We start from the raw sequence: 20680 nt of genomic DNA, 5'->3' as shown, positions 1-20680 counted from the left end.
TCTCCCCGACTTAAAGTCGACTTGTCCTCAAGTCATGATGCATCTGAGAAATGAAACAGTGAACAACAGAAAGAGAATTCATACCCGCCAGAGACTGGTTTTCAAGTAGGAATTCGAGGTTAGAGTGTGCCAGAGACTGGTTTTCACATCTAACCCATTATTGTTTTTATATTCTCTTTTTTTTTTAGTTTTTGTTTTATATATTTTTTTAAATTTTTTTGCTGTTTTTTTTTTTTTTTTTTTTTTTTTTTTTTTTTTTTAACTTTGAAATTGAAAGGAAATGAAACTAAGGCAGTGATACTGCAGCTGAGGGCTGCAGTATCTCAACCTCTTCTTGCTGAGATAGTGTATGGAGAAAATCTTGCTTGCTGACGGGCTTGTTGTACAGATTCAGGCGATGACCGTTGACTGTGAAGGAATGACCTTCGCCATCAATAGTTTGGAGCTTTACTGAACCATTGTCATAAGCCTGAACAATTTCATAGGGGCCCATCCAATGGGTGGTGAACTTAGCTTTATGATCCTTGAATTTTGAATCAAAAAGCAGAGCCCAGTCACCTTCCTTGAAGTGCTTCTTCTTAATGTGTGAATCATGCCATTGCTTCCTGTGCTTTTGCATGAGGATGGTGGTTTGTTCTGCTTGCTGCCTTAGCTCATCCAGCTGGTTCAACTGCTGGATTCTCTCTTTTTGTGCTTGATCCAAATCAATTAGTAAATCTGCAGCTAATTTAAAAGTGTGAATTTGGAATTCAATAGGAAGCATGACATCCTTACCGTACACCAATTGGTATGGTGTAAATCCGGTGGTATCTTTCCAAGTAATCCGGTAAGCCCAGAGTGCCTCTTTGAGCTTTTCTTCCCAGTTTTTCCGGTTCATTGCAACAGTTTTGGTAATGATCCCCTCCAAAGTCTTGTTGGTTGATTCCACCTGCCCATTGGCCTGTGGATGGTAGGGGGTACTTTTCCTATGCTTTATTTGGTACTTGTCTGTGATGTCCTTCATGAGCTTTGAGGTGAATTGAGTACCTTGATCAGTGACAATTTCTCTTGGCACTCCATACCTCACAAAGATCTCCTCAAAAAGGAAATTGACTACTGTGTGTTCGGTTGCTCTTACCAGTGCTTTTGCTTCTGCCCACTTTGTGACGTAATCAGTACATACTAGGATGTACTTCTTACCATTAGAGGCTGGGTTGATAGGTCCTATGAAGTCCAGAGCCCACTTATCAAATGGTTCTAAGTGAACTTGGGGCTGAAGGGGCATCTGATCGGTAGCTGTTGGTCTGCCCATTCTTTGGCAGTTGTCACAACTCTTTACATACTTCTTGGCATCCTTGAAAATGGATGGCCAGTAGTATCCAAGAGTAAGAACTTTGAAGGCTGTCCGCTTCGCTACAAAATGCCCACCACATGGTTCATCATGGCAAGATTTTAAAATGTCAATTACCTCATCATTTCGTACACATCTCCTAATGATCATATCAAAACCAGTGTAAAAGAGATCGCCATTAAGCCATGAATATCTAGCACTTTGTTTGATCAGTCTTTTCCTTTCGTTTGCAGTGAAATGTGGAGGTGTTCTACCTGTAGACAAGTAATTAGCTAAATCAGCAAACCAAGGAGTTACTATGGAAATTGCAAATAAGTGCTCATCCGGAAAAGAATCCTCAACAGGAACAATCTCACCTGGATTTTGCAGTCTAGACAGAAAATCTGCCACCTGGTTTTCTTTGCCTGGTCTATCTAACACTGTGATGTTAAATTCCTGTAACAATAGTAACCATCTGGTAACTCTGCCACTAGTTATTGGTTTATTCATGAGATGTCGAATGGCAGAATGATCAGTATGTACAAAGACTTCATAACCAGTTATGTAATGGCGGAATTTATTCACAGCATAAATGATGGCAAGTGTTTCCTTTTCTGTAACTGTATAGTTTAGCTCGGCAGGTGTGAGATTTTTACTAATGAAATAAATTGCATATGTACAAGATTCTTCTTTTTGGCCTAAGGATGCACCTATTGCAGTGTCAGATGCATCGGTAAAAATATGAAATGGTAAACTCCAATTAGGCCCTCTCAGGACTGGTGCGGTAGATAGTTTCTTTTTGAGTTGTTCAAATGCATGTTGGCAGTTCTCAGTCCAATTGAAAAGTACATCTTTGGCTAGAAGTTTAAACAAAGGTAAGGCTATCTTGCTAAAATGTTCAATGAATCTGCGGTAATAACTAGCATACCCAAGAAAACTTCTTACCTCTCTCTGATTCTGTGGAATAGGCAAATCGGCAATAATCTGGATCTTGGCTGGGTCAACCTGGATGCCTTGAAAAGAGATATAATGGCCCAACACTATCCCTTCATTTAACATCATGAAGCACTTTTCGTTGCTGAGGGACAGGTTAGCTTCAATACACCTTTTCAAAACTCTCTCTAGATTTTCTAATGCATGTTCAAAAGAATTGCCATATACTGAAAAATCATCCATATACACTTCAACACAATCATGAATCAAATCAGCAAAAATAGCTAACACAGCTCGCTGAAATGTAGCTGGAGCGTTACAAAGTCCAAATGGCAAAACATTGTAGGCATAGGTGCCCCAAGGACAGGTGAAGGTGGTTTTGTCCTGGTCTTCAGAGGCAATCCGGATCTGGTTGTAGCCACTGAAACCGTCAAGAAAGGAAAATGATGATTTGCCGGCTAGGGTGTCTAACACTTGATCAATGAATGGCAGTGGGAAGTAGTCTTTGAGCGTTGCTTTGTTCAGCTGTCTGTAATCAACACAGATGCGCCACTTGCCATTTTTCTTGGGCACAATAACCAATGGGGATACCCACTGACTGTCAGAAATAGGATATATAAAGTTGACTCTCAAAAGTTTTTGCAACTCCTCTCTGACAATGTCTTGGAGCATGGGGTTCATTCTTCTTTGTGGTTGCCTCACCGGTTTAATGGTGCTATCTGTGTAGATGTGGTGAGTGCATGTGTCGGGGTGAATCCCATGCATGTCAGTGTAATCCCAAGCGAAGGCTTTTTGGTACTTCGTCAAGAGTCTAATCAATTTCTCTTGTTGAGATGAGTCTAGGTGGTTGCCTATGTTCAAAGTTTTCCCTGGACTGATCTCTATGACTTGACTCTGTGTATTGGTGATGGATTGAACTGGAAAGATGTCATGAAATGTAGATTGCAAAGAGTGGATAGTGCATGTTTCTTGAAAGTTTTGAGCCAGAAGTACATCTGCAGCATTATATTGTTCATTTCTCAAATTTTCAGATACATCAGGTTGAGAAAGAAATAGTTCTACCAAATCATTATTGTCTTCGTGGAAATCATAGATCTGGTCAATGCTAAAAACAGATTGTACTTCCTCTTTGTCATTAAATTTATCATCAAGCCACAAGTTATGTGTTACTGCAGGTGATTGTGCCGATGGATAGAGGGTGAGTTGTTTCCTTTCGGTCCCTCTAGAGATAATCATGTTACCTGATCGGCATCCAATAAATGCATCAACAGTCGCTAACCATGGTCTACCTAGAATGATAGGATGTCCTCCTAGATTGGATTTGGGTTGAAGGACTAGGAAATCCACTGGATACTCCCAAGAGTCCAGTGAGACAATGATATCTTCCAAAATCCCCTCAGGAATGACTTTGGACCTATCAGCTAGTTCAAGAACAATCGTGGTATGTTGCAAATTCATAAGCTGGAGTGTTCTCATGGTTTCAAGGGTCATGACATTGATTTCGGCTCCTAGATCTATCAAAGTGTTTGGAATCCGTATGTTGTTAATGATGGTGGTCACTTTTGGAATGCCCGGATCAACATACTTCTCCATGGAGATGGTATTGGTCATAAGGCCTGCTAAATTTCCTAAAACATGAATGGTCTGAGGATCAATCCTCTTTCTAGCAGGTTTCTTGAGACACATGTCTTTGATGGCTTTGGTGTAGATAGGAATGTCCTTTATAGCTTGCAGCAAAGGGATTTTTATGTAGACATTTTTAAGTTCATCCAAGACATCAAATTGTGGTGGAGGCAGTGGTGGTTTTACTTGGACCAAACGGTCTGGAAAAGGTGGGTGCAGTGATTGCATCTGTTTGTCCTTGGTTTCACTGCTTGGTTTTGTTTGAGTTGTCATTTCATTTTCTTTTTCTAAGTTTTCTTCTTGCTGATCTGTTATTGGAGAATCCTTTTGAAGCACCCTACCAGACCTCAGATTAATGTTTTGCAAAGGCAGTGTGGAGTAGGAGGTTCCTTCCTCTACATTATAGGCTGGCCTCTCTGCTCTATTGTTTGGATTTGGGACAGTTTGAGCAGGTATTTGTGTGGGTTTGGGAGGTTGTGGGTTAGTTGGAAATTGAAGTTGTGGTACATTTATTTGTGGAGGAGCAGGCAGTGTTTGTTGAGCAGGTTGGGGCTGATAAACAACTTGCTGAGGGTGCTGCTGATATGGCTGTGAATGTGATGGATATGGCTGTTGGTACTGTTGATATGACTGTGAGTAAGGTGGGTATGATTGAGGATATGGATGGTAGGATTGGGAATACTGTTGAGACGGTCTCCATTGATTTTGTTGTTGGTTTCCATGCTGCCATGGCATAGGTATATTCCATGAGTTTTGTGCATACATCTGATCATTCATAGGAAATTGCATATTTTGATTAGGAAACATACCTTGGGGTGCTTGCCTTGGCTGCCATGGTCACTTTGCACCCATGTAGTACACGTTCTCCATCTCTGTGCTGGCTGCCATGTTACAGTTCTGCAAAATTTTAACTTTAGGACAGTTAAACATATCATGATGCTCAGTACAGAAAGCACATACTTGGATATTCTCTAGAGGGCAGTCTTTTAATGCATGTTTCTTGTGACACTTGGGGCAGAAAATAGCCATGATATTGTCTTCTTCCTCCTGTTTCTTTTTGGCTTTTAAGGTATCAATTTGGTTTCCTAGAGTGCTCAACAAATCTGTTTTGAACTCTTCTAAAAGATTACCAATTTCAGCCCGGGTGACACTAGCAAAGGCAGTTTTTGTGACCCTAGATGACAAGGTTCTCTTTCCCATTTTGGCTTTACTTCTTGAATATTTTTCACACAGTTCAGCTATTTCTTCAAAGGGTAAGGCAGAGATGTCACCTTTGCCCATTAAGTTGAGATCATCCATGTATTCTTCCCGGATACCTTTCAAGAATATTGTGCGGACTAGATCAGGAGGCATTGTTCGGTGTTTAGATTTTTGCAAGTTATAGACAAACCGTTCTAGATATTCTTCTAAGGTTTCATCCTCCTGCTGACTCATTCTAAAGATGTCATCTTTAGAGTCTTTGGATCTGCAATAAGGCTGATATTTCCTCAGAAATATTCTCCTCATGCCATCCCAATCTACTATGGCATGCTCACCTAGCCCCATAAACCATTTCAAGGCTGCTGCCTTTAATGTGGCTGGAAACAATCTGAGTCTATGAACATCATCCGTATAGCCATAAGTTCGACATACAATGTCAAACTCGAATAAGAATGAGTCCGGATCCTCTAAAGCCATACCATAGAAATTGGGTAGCACGGATGGGGGTATATTTTTCATTTTGATCTCCTCATCCTCCTGTGGTTCTTGTATAGGGAATTTAAAAGTTGATTCCTCCTCCTCTTGATGGGGAACTGATCCAGATCCCTCCTCAGCCATTCTAATTGGTCTCTTGGTGTCTCTTGTTGGAAAAGAGAGAAAGGAAGATTGCTTGGTAATGGTACTACTTTTCCCTTGTGTAGAAGATTTAGGAAAGGGTTGCTGTTGTGATTTATGTGCAAATAGAGTTTCCCTCTCAGCAAGAGTAATGTGTTGTCCTGAATAAAATCTTTCTGCCAATGTTTGAATATCCTCCTCAGATGGTGTTGTATTCCCTGGAGAGTCTGCTCCTGATGATGATGGGTTAGTTTTGAGATGGTGGGGGGTTCTTACAAATCTCCCTTGATTGTCCCTAAGTCTAGGCATAAATGAACATGATTTCTAACTGTGTTTTTGTTTGTTTTTGTGTATTGAATTTTTTTTCTTTTTGTTTGAATCCTTTACGTACGCCTCCCCGGCAACGGCGCCAAAATGTAGTGGTTCCAGCTAGGGTACTAGACTAGACTCTATATTTAATATCGACCGAGGTGCGTAAGCTTAGAGGCGTGGTCTAAAATATATAGACATAAAGAATCTCTGGCCAAGTGATTATGATGTAGGTTACAAGGCTTCTTTATGGAAGACCGGAATATGTAGCCTATCATTCACACACCTAGATTACCCTACTGATATGCTTGATTACAGTGCTTGTTATGAGATGCATCTATCAAATCAAACCATGAACCTAAGTACTGTGTATGACTGTAACAATGATTTTAACCTCCTTACAGAGATATCACCAAGAAAACCCTTGTTTGGTAAACACACACAACATGCAAAGATATTTACACTATCAAACTATATAAAGAGAACATAAATGAACTATGAAACAAAACAAAGTTTATGATAATGTCTCTATAAGTCACACAGGGATCGAATCCCTTACAAGACTCCCTTCCAGATCCTAGTGCTGACCATTCAACATAACCATAAACCATTCATAAGCGCACACCATATACATGCAATGAAAATCAAAGGCTATGGAAATCGAAAGCTATGTAACTGCTATGCAAACCATAGGCTGTGTAAATCGAAAGCTATGTAATCGTAACTGTGATGCAAACCATATGCTATATAAATCGAATCCACTATAAATATTGTGCGAACATGTGATAACCGAAATGTAACAAAACAAATGAACAGTATACCAATCGAAGAACGCAGGGCCCGTCCGCGTCCTAAGGGTACACTGGCTATAACCGATCAGCTATCAAATCAATGCAAGAGGTATACACACGTCGTGACTGTGAATAGGTCTTTGTATTAACCTAAAACTCTGTTCTGAGAAAACGATTCAACGATTAACCCTTCAAACATTAACCTGACTGTATTTACATATGCGTACGCACAGCCATGTCATCGATACAATGAATGTACATTCGGCTGTTGCCGCTTTTATTACATAAGCCTTTTCAAAATGTTTCCATGCTAAGTGTTTCAAAAAGAACAAAAACTAAAATGAAAATGGAACGATGCTGTTGCTGCTTTTATCTGCCAGAGTGCCCTGCTTTGACTTGAGTTGACCGCATACATAGGAGGTTCGATTTGGCTGGGAGATAGGTGTTTGTCCATGCTTGAACATTCTGCTTTTCGCCCATGCCTTTCGTTCTAGCTCATCTGCTGCGCCACATGTCAAACGATAAGCTCATTACAGGATGTGGGTACTTCCTGTAACCATGTCATCAAAAACTTCCAATTCTTGAACATAAAACCCCTAAATTAATTTCTATGCAATTTAATAACTATAAAACGATTAATAATCAATATTCAAGGATTTTGAGGGATATATGATGAAAATGTATGGATAAATGATATGTTTTTGGGAAGGAAAAAGGGTCTTGGGATGATACCAACATTACCAAATGGAAAAATTAGTCATCTTCAAAATGTTTTATATGTACCTGGAATTAAGAAAAATCTGATATCTGTATCCATGATAACTGATCAAGATATGCAAGTTGAGTTCTTCAAAACTCATTGTGTGATAAAGGATTGCAGGGAAGAAATAGTTGCAACAGGCGTGCGTGTTGGAAGCCTATATAGACTAGATGTGAAGAGTATATCAAAGCGAGCCATGGTTGCAAGAGGATCGACAGCCGAACAACTCTAGCATCAAAGATTCGGTCACTTGAATTTGCAGGACCTCATGCTATTGCAGAGAAAAGGTATGGTTGAGGGGCTCCCTATCTTTCGTAATATTCAGTTAAATTGTGATGGATGTGCCTTAGGTAAAATGCATAGAGAACAGTTTCCTATGCATGATAGGAGGAAGGAAACAGATATTTTAGAACTAGTGCACACTGATATATGCGGACCTATGCAGACAAGGTTGCTAGGTGGAGCGTATTATTTTTTGCTATTTACTGATGACTGCACTAGATACTCATGGGTTTATTTTCTGAGTAAGAAAAGTTAGACTTTCCAGTGCTTTAGAGAATTTAAAACCTTGGTGGAAAAACAATTTGGTAAGAATATAAAAATTCTCTGATCCGATCAAGGGGGAGAATACAAGCTAGGGGAATTCATGAAATTCTGCAAATCTCACGGGATTGTTCAGCAGTTTACAGTGCCACACACACCACAGTAGAATGGAGTTGCAGAACGCAAAAACAGAACCTTAGTGGAGTGCGCAAGGAGCATGTTACAAGGTAAGGATCTATCTAATAGTTTTTGGGCAGAAGCTATTAATACTGTTGTATATTTGAAGAACAGAAGTCCTACTAGGTATCTTAGCTTCAAAACTCCTTTTGAAGCTCTATATGGATTCAAACTAGCAGTAAATCATCTAAGAGTATTAGGGTCAAAAGCATTTGCCCATATACCCAAAGCTGATAGGAAGAAATTAGATCCTAAAGTTGTGAAATGCATCTTTGTTGGTTATGGCACAAAATTTAAAGCATATAAATTGTTCAATCCTGAGACTCATAAGATATTTGCAAGTAGGGATGTAGTGTTTCATGAACAGGTACAGGAAGGGAAAGATGACATTGGTGATGATTGGCACATTCCATTGTTGATGGATGAAAATAGCGAGGATGAAAGAGAGCAGGAGCAGAAAGAAGAGCAAAAAGAAGAACAGGAAGAAGGTGATAAAGCAAGCCCATTTAGAGCTGAAGAAAACAAATTTGAGGTAAGTCCCCTACCAAGGAGATCTGGTAGGAAGACTCAAAAACCATTAAAATTGAGAGACTATGCTTTGATGTCAAATGTTTTGAACATTGTAGAGCCCACTAATTATAAAGAAGCTAGTCAATTTAAGGAGTGGAGAGCTGCAATGAATGAAGAGATGGAATCAATTCTTAGAAATGACACTTGGGATTTAGTTGAACTGCCTAAGAATAAAACACCCATAGGATGTAAATGGCTGTTTAAACAAAAAATGAATGCAGATGGAAGTATAGAGAAATTAAAAGCTAGGTTGGTTGCAAAAGGATATTCACAGCAGGAAGGTATAGATTTTGATGATACTTTTGCACCTGTAGGAAAGTTAAATACAATCAGAATGCTTATTGCTTTAGCTACTAAATATAATTGGGAGCTACACCAGATTGATGTCAAATCTGCATTTTTAATTGGTGAATGATTGGCACATCTCCAGGGGAAGAGGAAATTTACTTAGTACAGCCAGAAGGGTTTGTAAAGCAGGGGCAGGAACATCTTGTTTGCGGATTGAAAAAGGCTTTATATGGTTTAAAACAAGCACCCAAGTCTTGGTATGAAAAGGTTGATTCTTTTTTTTTAGAGTATGGCTTTCATAGAAGTTTGAATGACCCAAATTTGTATACCAAGTACAATAAGCAGGGGTAGATTATTCTGATTTCTTTGTATGTAGATGACATGATTATAACAGGAGATGTAGATGATTTAATCAGAGGAATCAAAAGGCTTATGACACAAGTTTTTGAGATGAAAGATCTTGGAAGACTTCATTACTATCTGGGATTAGAAGTATGTAGAGATACTGGGCAAACTTTTATTACCCAAGGGAAGTATGCCAGAAATCTGTTAGAAAAGTTTGGTATGGATCAGTGTAGATCAACAGCGAAACCTTTGCAGCAGAATCTGAAGTTGAGCAGTGACGATGGCACTAAAGAGGTTGGCAGCTTGATATATCTTACAACAACCAGACCTGACTTAGCATACTTTGTTAGTGTGTTGAGCCAATTCATGTCAAAACCGCTTGAAAGTCACTGGGTAGCAGCAAAAACTGTGTTGAGGTATCTTTGTGGTATTGTTAACTATGGCATTTTATACACTGACGCATCTGATGTTATTCTAGTAGGTTTTTCAGATTCAGACTGGGTAGGTAACTTGGATGATCGAAGGTCCATCACAGGTTACGCATTCAACATAGGATCCGGGGTCATAGCATGGAGCAGCAAGAAGCAGAGTACTGTAGCTTTGTTTTCGTGTGAAGCTGAGTATCAAGCATTGTGTGCAGAGACGTGTGAAGCGATCTCGTTGAGAAGGCTTCTCAATGATGCAGGAAAAGAACAGAAGAATTCCACTTCCATCAAAAGCGACAACCAGAGCACCATTAAATTGGCATACAATCCAGTGTTTCACAAAAACACCAAACATATAGACACTCAGTTCCATTTTGTCAGAGAGAAGATATAGTCAAAAGAAATTGCTATTGAATATTGTAAAACTTGTGACAATATGGCTGATATTTTTACAAAGCCTCTTGCACGTGTGAAGTTTGAATTGTTTAGAAGGATGCTAGGAGTCTAGGACAACTCTTTCTCCATTAAGGGGGGGAGTTGAAAATAATTATATTATTTTGTATTAATGGAGAAAATTGTTACATAGTTGTAACGTATCTCCCTAGTTTAGGATTAGTTCCTAGAGTTTAGGGGTTTGGTTGCAACTTCCTAATTCCTAGTGTTGTACTTAAATGATGTAATCTTTCATTCATGAGCAATAGAGTGTACGAGAGTGATCTCTCTGTTCTGAGTGTAGTCTCCAGGTGCAGGCCTCACCTGTGAGCTACATCTCCTTCATTTTCAATTCTATTCACATTTTATCTGATTGTCTCGCAATAATATGGAAATTATTGCAATAAATTCAGATTATCATGATAATTTCCTAAAGTGAGTTTATTGTCACAGATACTGGTGATATTATCACGAAGGTGGGTTTCAGTGATAAATATCATGATAATCTCAATATTACTGCAATAAGTGTAACACTGAAAAAAAACTAATGACTAAAAAAGTGAAATGTATGGACAGATTTCATGTCAGATAAACACTGATCTAACATCAGGTTATTTTAAAAGAAATAAAAATTATTTTATTGTTTCACGAAATCAGTGCTATAGCACAGAATTCCAGATGTAAATTTGCAAAACCTAACATGCATTCTACATACAACAAAATAAAAGACCAGAGAGAGAATTATCAACTATACATACTATAGTTAGGTATACACAAATGTACATATAAAATTGTTAGGAGAATAAGAAGTAATTCCTCAGATAAAAAAATTTCTCATTTGCTTAATATATTAGGGCCAAAAAGAGTAATAGATATTTTCTTAATTCCTCTTTCTTGCAAATCCATCTACACATTTTTTTCAGAAAGAGTAATAGATATTTCCCACATTCTGAAGATATCTCACTGATACAAATAATATCATAATGTTCTTGCAGTGACCCAAATGGCAAGCAATTTGTGTAATATTCAGTTTCAATACTACCCAATGATTGTCGGAGTTTCCTCCACTGTACATGCATTTCCAGATACGTAAGCAATCTAAAAGGAAAGACTTGCTACAGCCCTATTCAGCATTCTTTCCGAGCAACTTTTCACTTTCGACAATTGAAGAAGCAATTAGTGACATATGAAAGTACTGGGGTAACAAAGCTTATAGTGGCCTTGCGTTTAAACTTTGAATCAATTTCCACATTTTTTTGACAAGAAATATCATCCCTTTTGGATTCCCAACGAAGACTCATCAATTATTCAGCGTGTGACACACTATCTTTTCCTCTGCCTTTTTCCAAAACCAGTGGAAGCAGCTCACAACAGTCAAAATAAATTACTGTCACTGGAAAGAGTGTCCATAGAAACAGTGAATGTGATTTCAAAGGGGTTGAAACCCCTTGCAGATATTTCTTTGACAGCCTGGTAATTACGGCAGCGCAATGTAATGGCATTATCACAGCAGCCCTTCTGTCATTTCCTAGAGTACCTATCTGGCTCCTGCAACTGTCTTTTCTTTATAGAAGTGATTGTTAAGTGCTGAATATAATGTTGTCTTCAAACCTTTTTTATGATCTTATACAACATTTTCTTGGCCTTTTCGGGCATGCTTTCCTTGCATAGTTCATCCATGAGGGTGGTATATGTAGTACTGTTAGGGACATCGCCACTATCATCCATCTGCTGAAATATATTTATTGCCTCCTTAAGCTTACCAACTTCGCAGAGTCCAGCTATCAATGTTTTGTATGTAAAAATATCAGGTTTCAGACCCTGCTCTGGCATCTCATGGAAGATCTGTTGAGCTGCCTCTAACCTGCCAAGCTTGCAGAGACCATCTATTAATTTATTACAAGTAACTAAGTCAGGCCTGTTACCTTTCACCAACATATCTTCAAGGAGATCTCTGGCCTTCTCTAGATTACCAACCTTGCAAAACCCATTGATAAGTGTAGTGTATGTGATTTGATCAGCCTGATGGCCTGTTTGTGCCATAATATCGAATATTTCAAGAGCTTGTTGAAGCTTTCCTTCCTTGCAGAGAGCATCAATAAAAACATTGTATGTGACCACATCTGGCATATAACCCTTATCTAGCATCTTGTGAAGCATTTTGGTGGCCTCTTGCAATTGCTCGCCCTTGCAAAGTCCATCTATTAATATATTATAGGTAACTATGTCAGGTTTGCAACCTTTCCGTAACATCTCTTGAAGGGGTTCCCCGGCCTTTCCCGGATTACCCACCTTGCAAGAGCCATTTATAAGAGTATTGTATGTGATTTCATAAGGCCGGTGGCCTGTTTGCTCCATAATATCTAACAGGCTTAGAGCCTGCAAAAACTTGCCTTCTTTGCAGAGACCATCAATAAACGCATTGTATGTGAACACATCTGGAGTATAGCCCTTATCCAGCATCTGTTGAAGCATTTCGGTGGCCTCTTGCAATTGTCCTTCCTTGCAGAGACCAGCAATGAATGCAGCGTATGTGACAATATCAGGAGATATGTTATGTTTGGACATGTCACATAGGAGTTTCCTAGCTACATCCAACTTGCCTGCCCTACAAAAACCACCGATGAGAACAGTGTATGTGATAACATTTGGAGTGTACCCTTTATCCAGCATTTCATGGAGCACTTTTGTGGCCTCCTGCAATTGCCCTTCCTTGCAGAGACCATCAATAAATGAACTGTATGTGACAACATCAGGACATATATTTTTCTTAGGCATCTCATAGAAAAGCTCCCTAGCATCAGCCATCATGCCTTTCTTGCAAAGGCCGTCAATCAAAGTACTGTATGCAATGACATTGGGATTTAACCTATGTAGTAGTTTCTTAGCATCTTCGAGCTTACCTTCTTTGCATAGTCCATCCATGAGGATGCTCAATGTGATTTCGCCAGGTTCATGGCCTTTCTGCAGCATAACAGCCAACAACCCGAATGCCTCGTGGGTTTTCCCTGTTTTGAATAGCCCATGTATTAGGGTACTATATGTAATGGAATTAGGAGCCTGTCCTTCGACCACCATTTGATAGTAAAGCTTCACAGCATCTTCGATTCTGCCCTCCCTGCAAAGCCCTTTCAGGAGCGTAGTGAAGGTTATGATACCTGGAACATAACCATTTGCTTTCATTTCTTCGAACACTTTGAATGCACAATCTACTCTACCTGTTTCACAGTGGCAATTGATGACCATGTTTAAAGTTATAAAATCTGGAGCAATACTTGCTTCCAACATATGTCTGTAAACAGACAACGCTATCTGGTGTTCATGTCCTCGGATGAGGCTCCTCAACAAAAACCTGCAGGTGAAGAGAGAGACAGTGGATTTAGCTGAAAGAGGCATATTGTTGAAGGTTTCCGCTGCCTCTCGAAGCCTGTTGGTGTTACACAATTTTTTAATGCGTTTCTCTGCATTGCCATTGGCATTGAAAGTCTGGGAGGAATTTGTGGAGCGAGGATCTGCACTGCAATTGGCATTGAATGTGTGGGATGAGTTTGGGATTCTTTTAAGAAGGCAATTGATATGCGCGGTAAGCTCATTCATGTTGTTTGGCAGAACATAAAATGAAATGTTTGATATAGAAAGCATGGTGAACGAATTGAGATAGAGATTCAGAACAGTTTGAGTGAATGAATGCCCACACTTTTAAAACTTCAATCCTGCTGTTGTATTATTTTCTTTTCAGATCCATCTCTATTTCCACTCCACTCATTGCTGCGCGATCTTATCTTTATCTCTAGTGACCCATTCGTGTATTGTTCGGTAGAGTGGTCTGGGTAACCTTCGATTGACTTGCAGTCCAAACAAAGAATTTCTCCCATGGATACTGGAAGGTCAAGCTACCTCTTGCGGTTACGAATGTCCTCAGCCATGTCTATGAGCCACATGATTGGCAAACGCTTTCATTTTGAAGAGGAGATACCAGTTTAGGTTTCATTACATGGGAGAAATTTTAGAAGGTAAAGGATATGGATTAATTTCAATTTAAGGGAAACAAATTTGATTAAACGTTTATTTAATTAAATGTAATTAATAAGTTACAGTTTTCTTAATGAGTTTTTGTTAAAATTTGATGAAAAATTACGGGATGAGTTGTTAACTTTGTATAGGTTAAGTGCTCCAAAACCCTTGGTAGATTTTAACTTTACTTATGCATATTTCAAATAATAAAAAATAGCACTCTCACTTAAAAAATTGTATCATCATGAAAAAAAAGTAAAAGCTTAAAATAATTAGAGGTGGACTATTTAATTATTTGTAAATACATGTTATCTATATATATTCTCAATTTACTTTGTATTGGTACATTGGAAAGGTGTCATGTTTAATATAATATTTTAAAATAATAGTAATACTTATGGTATGTGTAATCATCGGTGTATGATGGTTTATAATCAAAATAAATAAATAAAATTTATAATTAAAAATAAAAATAATAGAGTTTATATATACATAATATTGGTCCTGAAATATGTTTTAAAAATGTTTGCTTGGTTAAGAGCTTGTCTTTTTCGAATGTAAGGAAATAGGTTAATGACCCAAGACCTAGAGGCATCTCGCAAGAGTGAAAGTTTACCCCCTTACGGACCACCAGCGGGTTATTCCAAGTGGTGTGGTTTTCTTTGAATAACGGTGATAAGTTAACTTGCATTCGCAGCTAACAACTAGAGATGGTTGTCTTCACTGTTGGTTTGACAACTGAGTTATGATAGGTTTTCCCACTTGTGTAAAAAATATATATACAAATAATAGGTTAATGGGTAGCTTAATAATTCCTCACAATGTTATTGGGCATTGGCTACTTTTGTATTGCCAAACACCCAATCCAAATTTCTATTGGATGAGGTGCATTAATCTACATCGATAGGTTACAGGTGTCATTCATAAACGTGGAGAAGCATCCATGTGGTTTCCCTAGAAGGTTTATGTGAAAATGCATGCATGTGCATATGAAATAAAAACATACATTCATCTTATGATTCATAAACTACCGTGGATATTCAATTGGACAATTCATCACCATAATTATAATAATAATAAAAGACTTGAAATTCAAAATCTTTACTATGAGGCTCAACTTTCCTTAGATTTTTGGATTTATTAATTATTATTTTTCTACTTATGCATGCCACAAATAAAATATGAAAAATCGGGACTAGAGAAATACAACACACGTCAATCAAAATGAACACCAAGATATGATATGGGAATCCATTTTAGGAAAAAATCCAATTGGAATGTGATGTTGCTTTGCTTTGTCTTGTCTGAATCGAAATGATGCAAATACAAAGGAGAAGGCACTCTCTATGGAGGTACCTAACGCCTGTGACTCGTGGGTTGCTACAAAGCATAAACCCCCTCTATTCTATTATTTGTCTCTACCCACTCATAGGTAATATGCTCTATTATGGAACAAAATGCATTCAAATATAATTGAACCCGTTTTCCTCCAAGTGGCTCTGTTGTAACACAACTTGATAGCCAACTAGGGGTTAACTTTGATTCCTTCGGCTCTAAACTAGAGTTACAATTTTGACCTTTCTATAGTGTTCATCATGATCTCCACATGAATAACCCATTTTCCATGAGTAATGGGGGTTGACATGGCTTCCTCTTGAATTATAGTGGTAAATTACATTAGGTCAAATTCTGAAAGGCATAACTTTTACATCTGAACCCTAATTGACATCTTCTTAGACCATTGGTGTAAGAACCCTTATCGTTATCCCTCTTGTAAACATTGCTATGAATAGTAGTTCATGTAAATTATGTGGAAATGTAAACAATGACTTGTTGAAGGAAGTGGACATGGATTCATAGGTCTAAGGAGGAGTGTTACAGGAAAATTTGGGCACATCAACCCCGACTTCCAGATCCGTATTATTAGGGTCCATCAACCCCTAATTCAGTTGTTTTCATTCCCTAATGAAGTTAACCTACATCATGCTTTCCTCCCAAGGGTTTCATGACACCATTCATCCAAAAATTCCCCTAGAGAGATTAGCGCAGATGGCACTTTATCAGGCTACAATGCATTGCAGGAACTGCACTGTCTGAGTGCTATGCATCGCACCTAGCCTTTGTTTCACCTACGATGAGTGAGATTCATCGAATTTTTGAAATAAATCCATTGGATTCCTCATCCAATGGATTCTTCTGGAAGTTTCCAGATGGAGGATTCCTCATCCAATGGATTCTTCTGGAAGTTTCCAGATGGATTGAGCTCGCTTTTGGATGAGGAAGGAGATGAATGAACCTTAATCCATTATCCCTTCCTCCATGGAACCACTTCCTAATTATGGAAAAGCATTCATGAGGGCCATTAATGGCTTAACCTCCTCCATTTAGCTATAAATGGACCAAGCATTCAAAGGCTTGGGGAGGTTGAAACTTCTTGAGCTAAGGAAATGCTGTTGGAAATAGATTAGTAGAGAGAGTAATGTTATCATGCCAAATAGTTGTTTCATGAGGAGAGAAGGGTTTGAAGCTGGAAGGATGACACTGAATCGGACATGCATCTACAAGGGTTGTAATCTTTCCTTCTATGAATAAAGAGTTCTATGCTTTTTCCCATTCGTGTGTTATGTGATGTATATTGTATTTTCGAATCTATAATATGTTTAGTTAACAAATCGATATGTATGCTTTGATGGTTTTGTGTCTCGGCTTGTGTGCAGGTACCTTTCAAGCGAGTTAAGTATGGAAGGGAGCGGCGAAAGCGGGTCAAAGGGAAGAGGGATCGAGCGAGAGATACAGGTTGGTTCTTTTGCTCCTCTTTCCTTTATCTTTTAGCTATAGGAAAAGCAATGGAATTACTTTAACTGTTGTTCTAGACTTGCTACTAGGTCTAGGGGTTAGTCATTTGAAGAAACATTAAATTTTCCCATAACAAAATGGCGACACCTTGGACATACTTTATGATCCGAATGGAAAATGGCATCAACCCATGGTACTCATCCACCCATATTATTCATCGACCCATGGAATTTACCCATGGTATTGTAAATGGCATCCATCCGTGGTATTGTAAAATCCACCCATGTTACTCATCCACCCATATTATTCATCGACCCATGGAATTTACCCATGGTATTGTAAATGGCATCCGCCCGTGGTATTGTAAAATCCACCCATGGTATTCATTCACCCATGGAATTGACCCGTGGTATTGTAACTGAAAAAATACTATAAGTAACAAGTCACATTTTGTAAAAGGACAGATTGTCCGCCACAATGTAGCCTTTACAGTTCAGAGGCATGTAGCCACCACATCTCTTCTCAGAGATAAGCTACCATTGCCCTAGCTAGTTTATTTTCATTACTATTTTAAATAAAATTTTCTTTGTGGTTTTGTTTATTGGGCATTCTCCTATTTTTCTTATGGAAATTCAAGTTTTCAGATCTTGGGGGTCTCTTTCCCCAAGATCCATTTCAATCTTTTAGATCTTGGGGGTCTCCCCCCAAGATCCAGACCAATGGTATCAGAGCAGGTTATGATTCCATGGGAATGAGGGTTTGATGCATATTTCAGTTTCAAATTTTGCAGCAATATTCAACAAACTTCAGGCATGTGCTACAACCTCCACATAGCACTTTCTTGGGTCAAGCAGGAAGAATTTTTCTTTTCTCAATTTTTTGCAGGAATTGTTTTGGGCAGCGCCTTTGAAGATCATATCTGAAACATTTGGTACAAAATTTACAAAAAAAAGTACCATATCTGGATTCCTCTCGAAAAATCACCCAATTTCAAAAAAAAAATGGGTCGAATCAGAGTTCGGATGTGGGAGATATCGCTGATTTAAAATCAGCTATTTTATTAGAATTTTTGTGACGGCGAAATTGTTGCAGCGCGAATCTGAGATCTCAGAGTTTCCAGATAAGGATTTCCAACTCATGGGAAGATGCAAAATGATCCTTCTGCTTCTAAAAACAGGTTATAATAAATATTCTGAGTTATATTGGCCGAGTTATGTCCATTTTAATTCTGGAGCAGCATTCGGAGTGGGTTTCCTTTGGAGACGTGCCCTCCCACCCCACTTTAGTAGGCACCTGCTTCACATTCATCAGTTTCAACATAGCAGCATTTGGCTTGGGTTATTTGGAGGCGTGCCCTCCCACCCCAGGCTATGTAGACACCTGCTACTTCATCAGCAACCAACATCATGGTTATGGGTCAATCCCATAAAATCCTTGTCATCGAAGTCCATTTGCTAGGCCGCACACTGTCAAAATCACAGTTGGTCACAAGCATTACAGGGTATCTCTATCCTCGGATCTTAGTTTATCAGGGTTTTGGGTTAACCACATAAAACCCTTATCTTCAGTGGCTCTTCATATTCCACAAAGGCTTCGCAGGAGGGAACTTTACGCAATGGGGACCATTGCTTCTTAAGGAGGGAGGAATGATCCGAATGGAAAATGGCATCAACCCATGGTACTCATCCACCCATATTATTCATCGACCCATGGTATTGTAAATGGCATCCGCCCGTGGTATTGTAAAATCCACCCATGTTACTCATCCACCCATATTATTCATCGACCCATGGATTTACCCATGGTATTGTAAATGGCATCCGCCCGTGGTATTGTAAAATCCACCCATGGTATTCATTCACCCATGGAATTGACCCGTGGTATTGTAACTGAAAAAATACTATAAGTAACAAGTCACATTTTGTAAAAGGAAAGATTGTCCGCCACAATGTAGCCTTTATAGTTCAGAGGCATGTAGCCACCACATCTCTTCTCAGAGATAAGCTACCATTGCCCTAGCTAGTTTATTTTCATTACTATTTTAAATAAAAGTTTCTTTGTGGTTTTGTTTATTGGGCATTCTCCTATTTTTCTTATGGCAATTCAAGTTTTCAGATCTTGGGGGTCTCTTTCCCCAAGATCCATTTCAATCTTTTAGATCTTGGGGGTCTCCCCCCAAGATCCGGATCACTTTACTTGTTGTAATTCAGCGTTTTGCACTGAATTTTGGTCAAAATTTGAGGTTAGATGACCCTTGAGTGGCCGCACAGGAATCAGTGCAGGCTAGCCTTAGAGATAGTGCTATGCATTGCACTTAGGCCTTCTTTGACCTGCGCTGATTAACAAAGGAATATTTTAATCAGTGCAGTTTTTCCCTCTTTGGCCTGCGCTGATCAATGCAGACTGGCCCTCTTTGACCTGCACTAATCAGTTTTCAATTCATTGAAATCAGTGCAGTTTTTAGTGAGAGACAATGTTATGTAGCGCAGTTAGCCCCTCTTTGACCTGCACTGATCAACCTTAGGTTAAATTCCCACCTTTGGATTGAAATTTTGCCAAAATTCTTCTGATTGCTTGCTTGCTGAATATCAATGATGTCTTATCTCTGAAAACAGTCTTTTCATCTCCTTAGCCAGCCAGACTTACTTTGATTGGATTGATTAATGTTTTTTTTAATGTTTTCTTGTCATTATCAATCTATAGTCAAAGTTAGAATATGGTCGATCGATTGTTTTTGTCAATAGAAAAGTGTTGTAAAATTGTTATTTTATTCGAAAAATTAAGTGTCGTAAAATCTTCCTTCATAGATAGTCGATTGATTCATTTGTGCATTTGATTCATATTTTCGTTTAAAGTGTCGAAAATATTCATTTCTTTAAAGTTGAAAGTGTCGTTTAGTCTTCCTTTCCCTTTAAGAGAAATTGTCATAAATCGACATTTTTGGTGAAAAGAATTTCTGAATCGTTTGCGCATTAGTTTTTGTTAGTGCATCATTCACATTAAGACGAATTGAAAAGAAAAAGAAATACATGCAATTTGCATTGAAAAGAGTTTGTGTATGCTTGAAAGGAATGGTTTAGGGAATTGCATTAGTTTGTGCTCTTTGTTGTTTGATCAAAAAGTACATGTATGCTCTATCCCTCATAGCTAGGATTTTCATTATTGAAAACAAATGGAAAAGTGCTTCTCATTCTAGTTGCATTCTTAGGAATTTAGGAAAACATCTCGTGGTGAACCCTCAAAGGCAAATTTTAAGCAAGATCAACCTAAAATTTACATCAATTAATCTAATAACGCATTGGAACTTAACGCAAACATCTAGAGGTGTCTAGGCTAGAGACGTGTTCTGGCGTCTTAAAACCTAATGGTTGTCGTTTTCATTGAGGTTGGGTGATTCCTCCTCTCTGATTCAATAAGTACTAGCACGGACTTGAGCTCCCTGTACCGTCGAGTATATAGTGGGAGACCCCAATAGGTTTAAATCCTTTATCCCTAGGAAGCCGAGGCTGCTGCCTTACTGATCATAATGCACCGAACAAAGCATTCAGGA

General features: G+C 38.6%; 1 protein-coding gene across 1 annotated transcript in view; it reads right to left on the bottom strand.

The window, feature by feature from the left end:
• Positions 1 to 11168: 11168 nt before the first annotated feature.
• LOC149164263 (uncharacterized) overlaps positions 11169 to 20680 on the bottom strand; it is a 58193-nt gene continuing 48681 nt past the window's right edge. The window contains 1 exon segment of the mRNA XM_089429418.1: positions 11169 to 14016. Within this exon segment, the coding sequence (XP_089285544.1) occupies positions 11926 to 14016 (2091 nt within the window). The 3' untranslated portion in view covers positions 11169 to 11925.

The sequence above is a fragment of the Pinus tabuliformis genome, chromosome 5_1 (genome assembly GCF_031772625.1).
Source record: "Pinus tabuliformis cultivar Carrire ecotype Pingquan chromosome 5_1, CPIR1, whole genome shotgun sequence".
NCBI classification, from domain to species: Eukaryota; Viridiplantae; Streptophyta; class Pinopsida; order Pinales; family Pinaceae; genus Pinus; species Pinus tabuliformis.
Note: the sequence above shows the minus strand (reverse complement) of the source record. Positions and strands in the feature narration are given on the sequence as shown.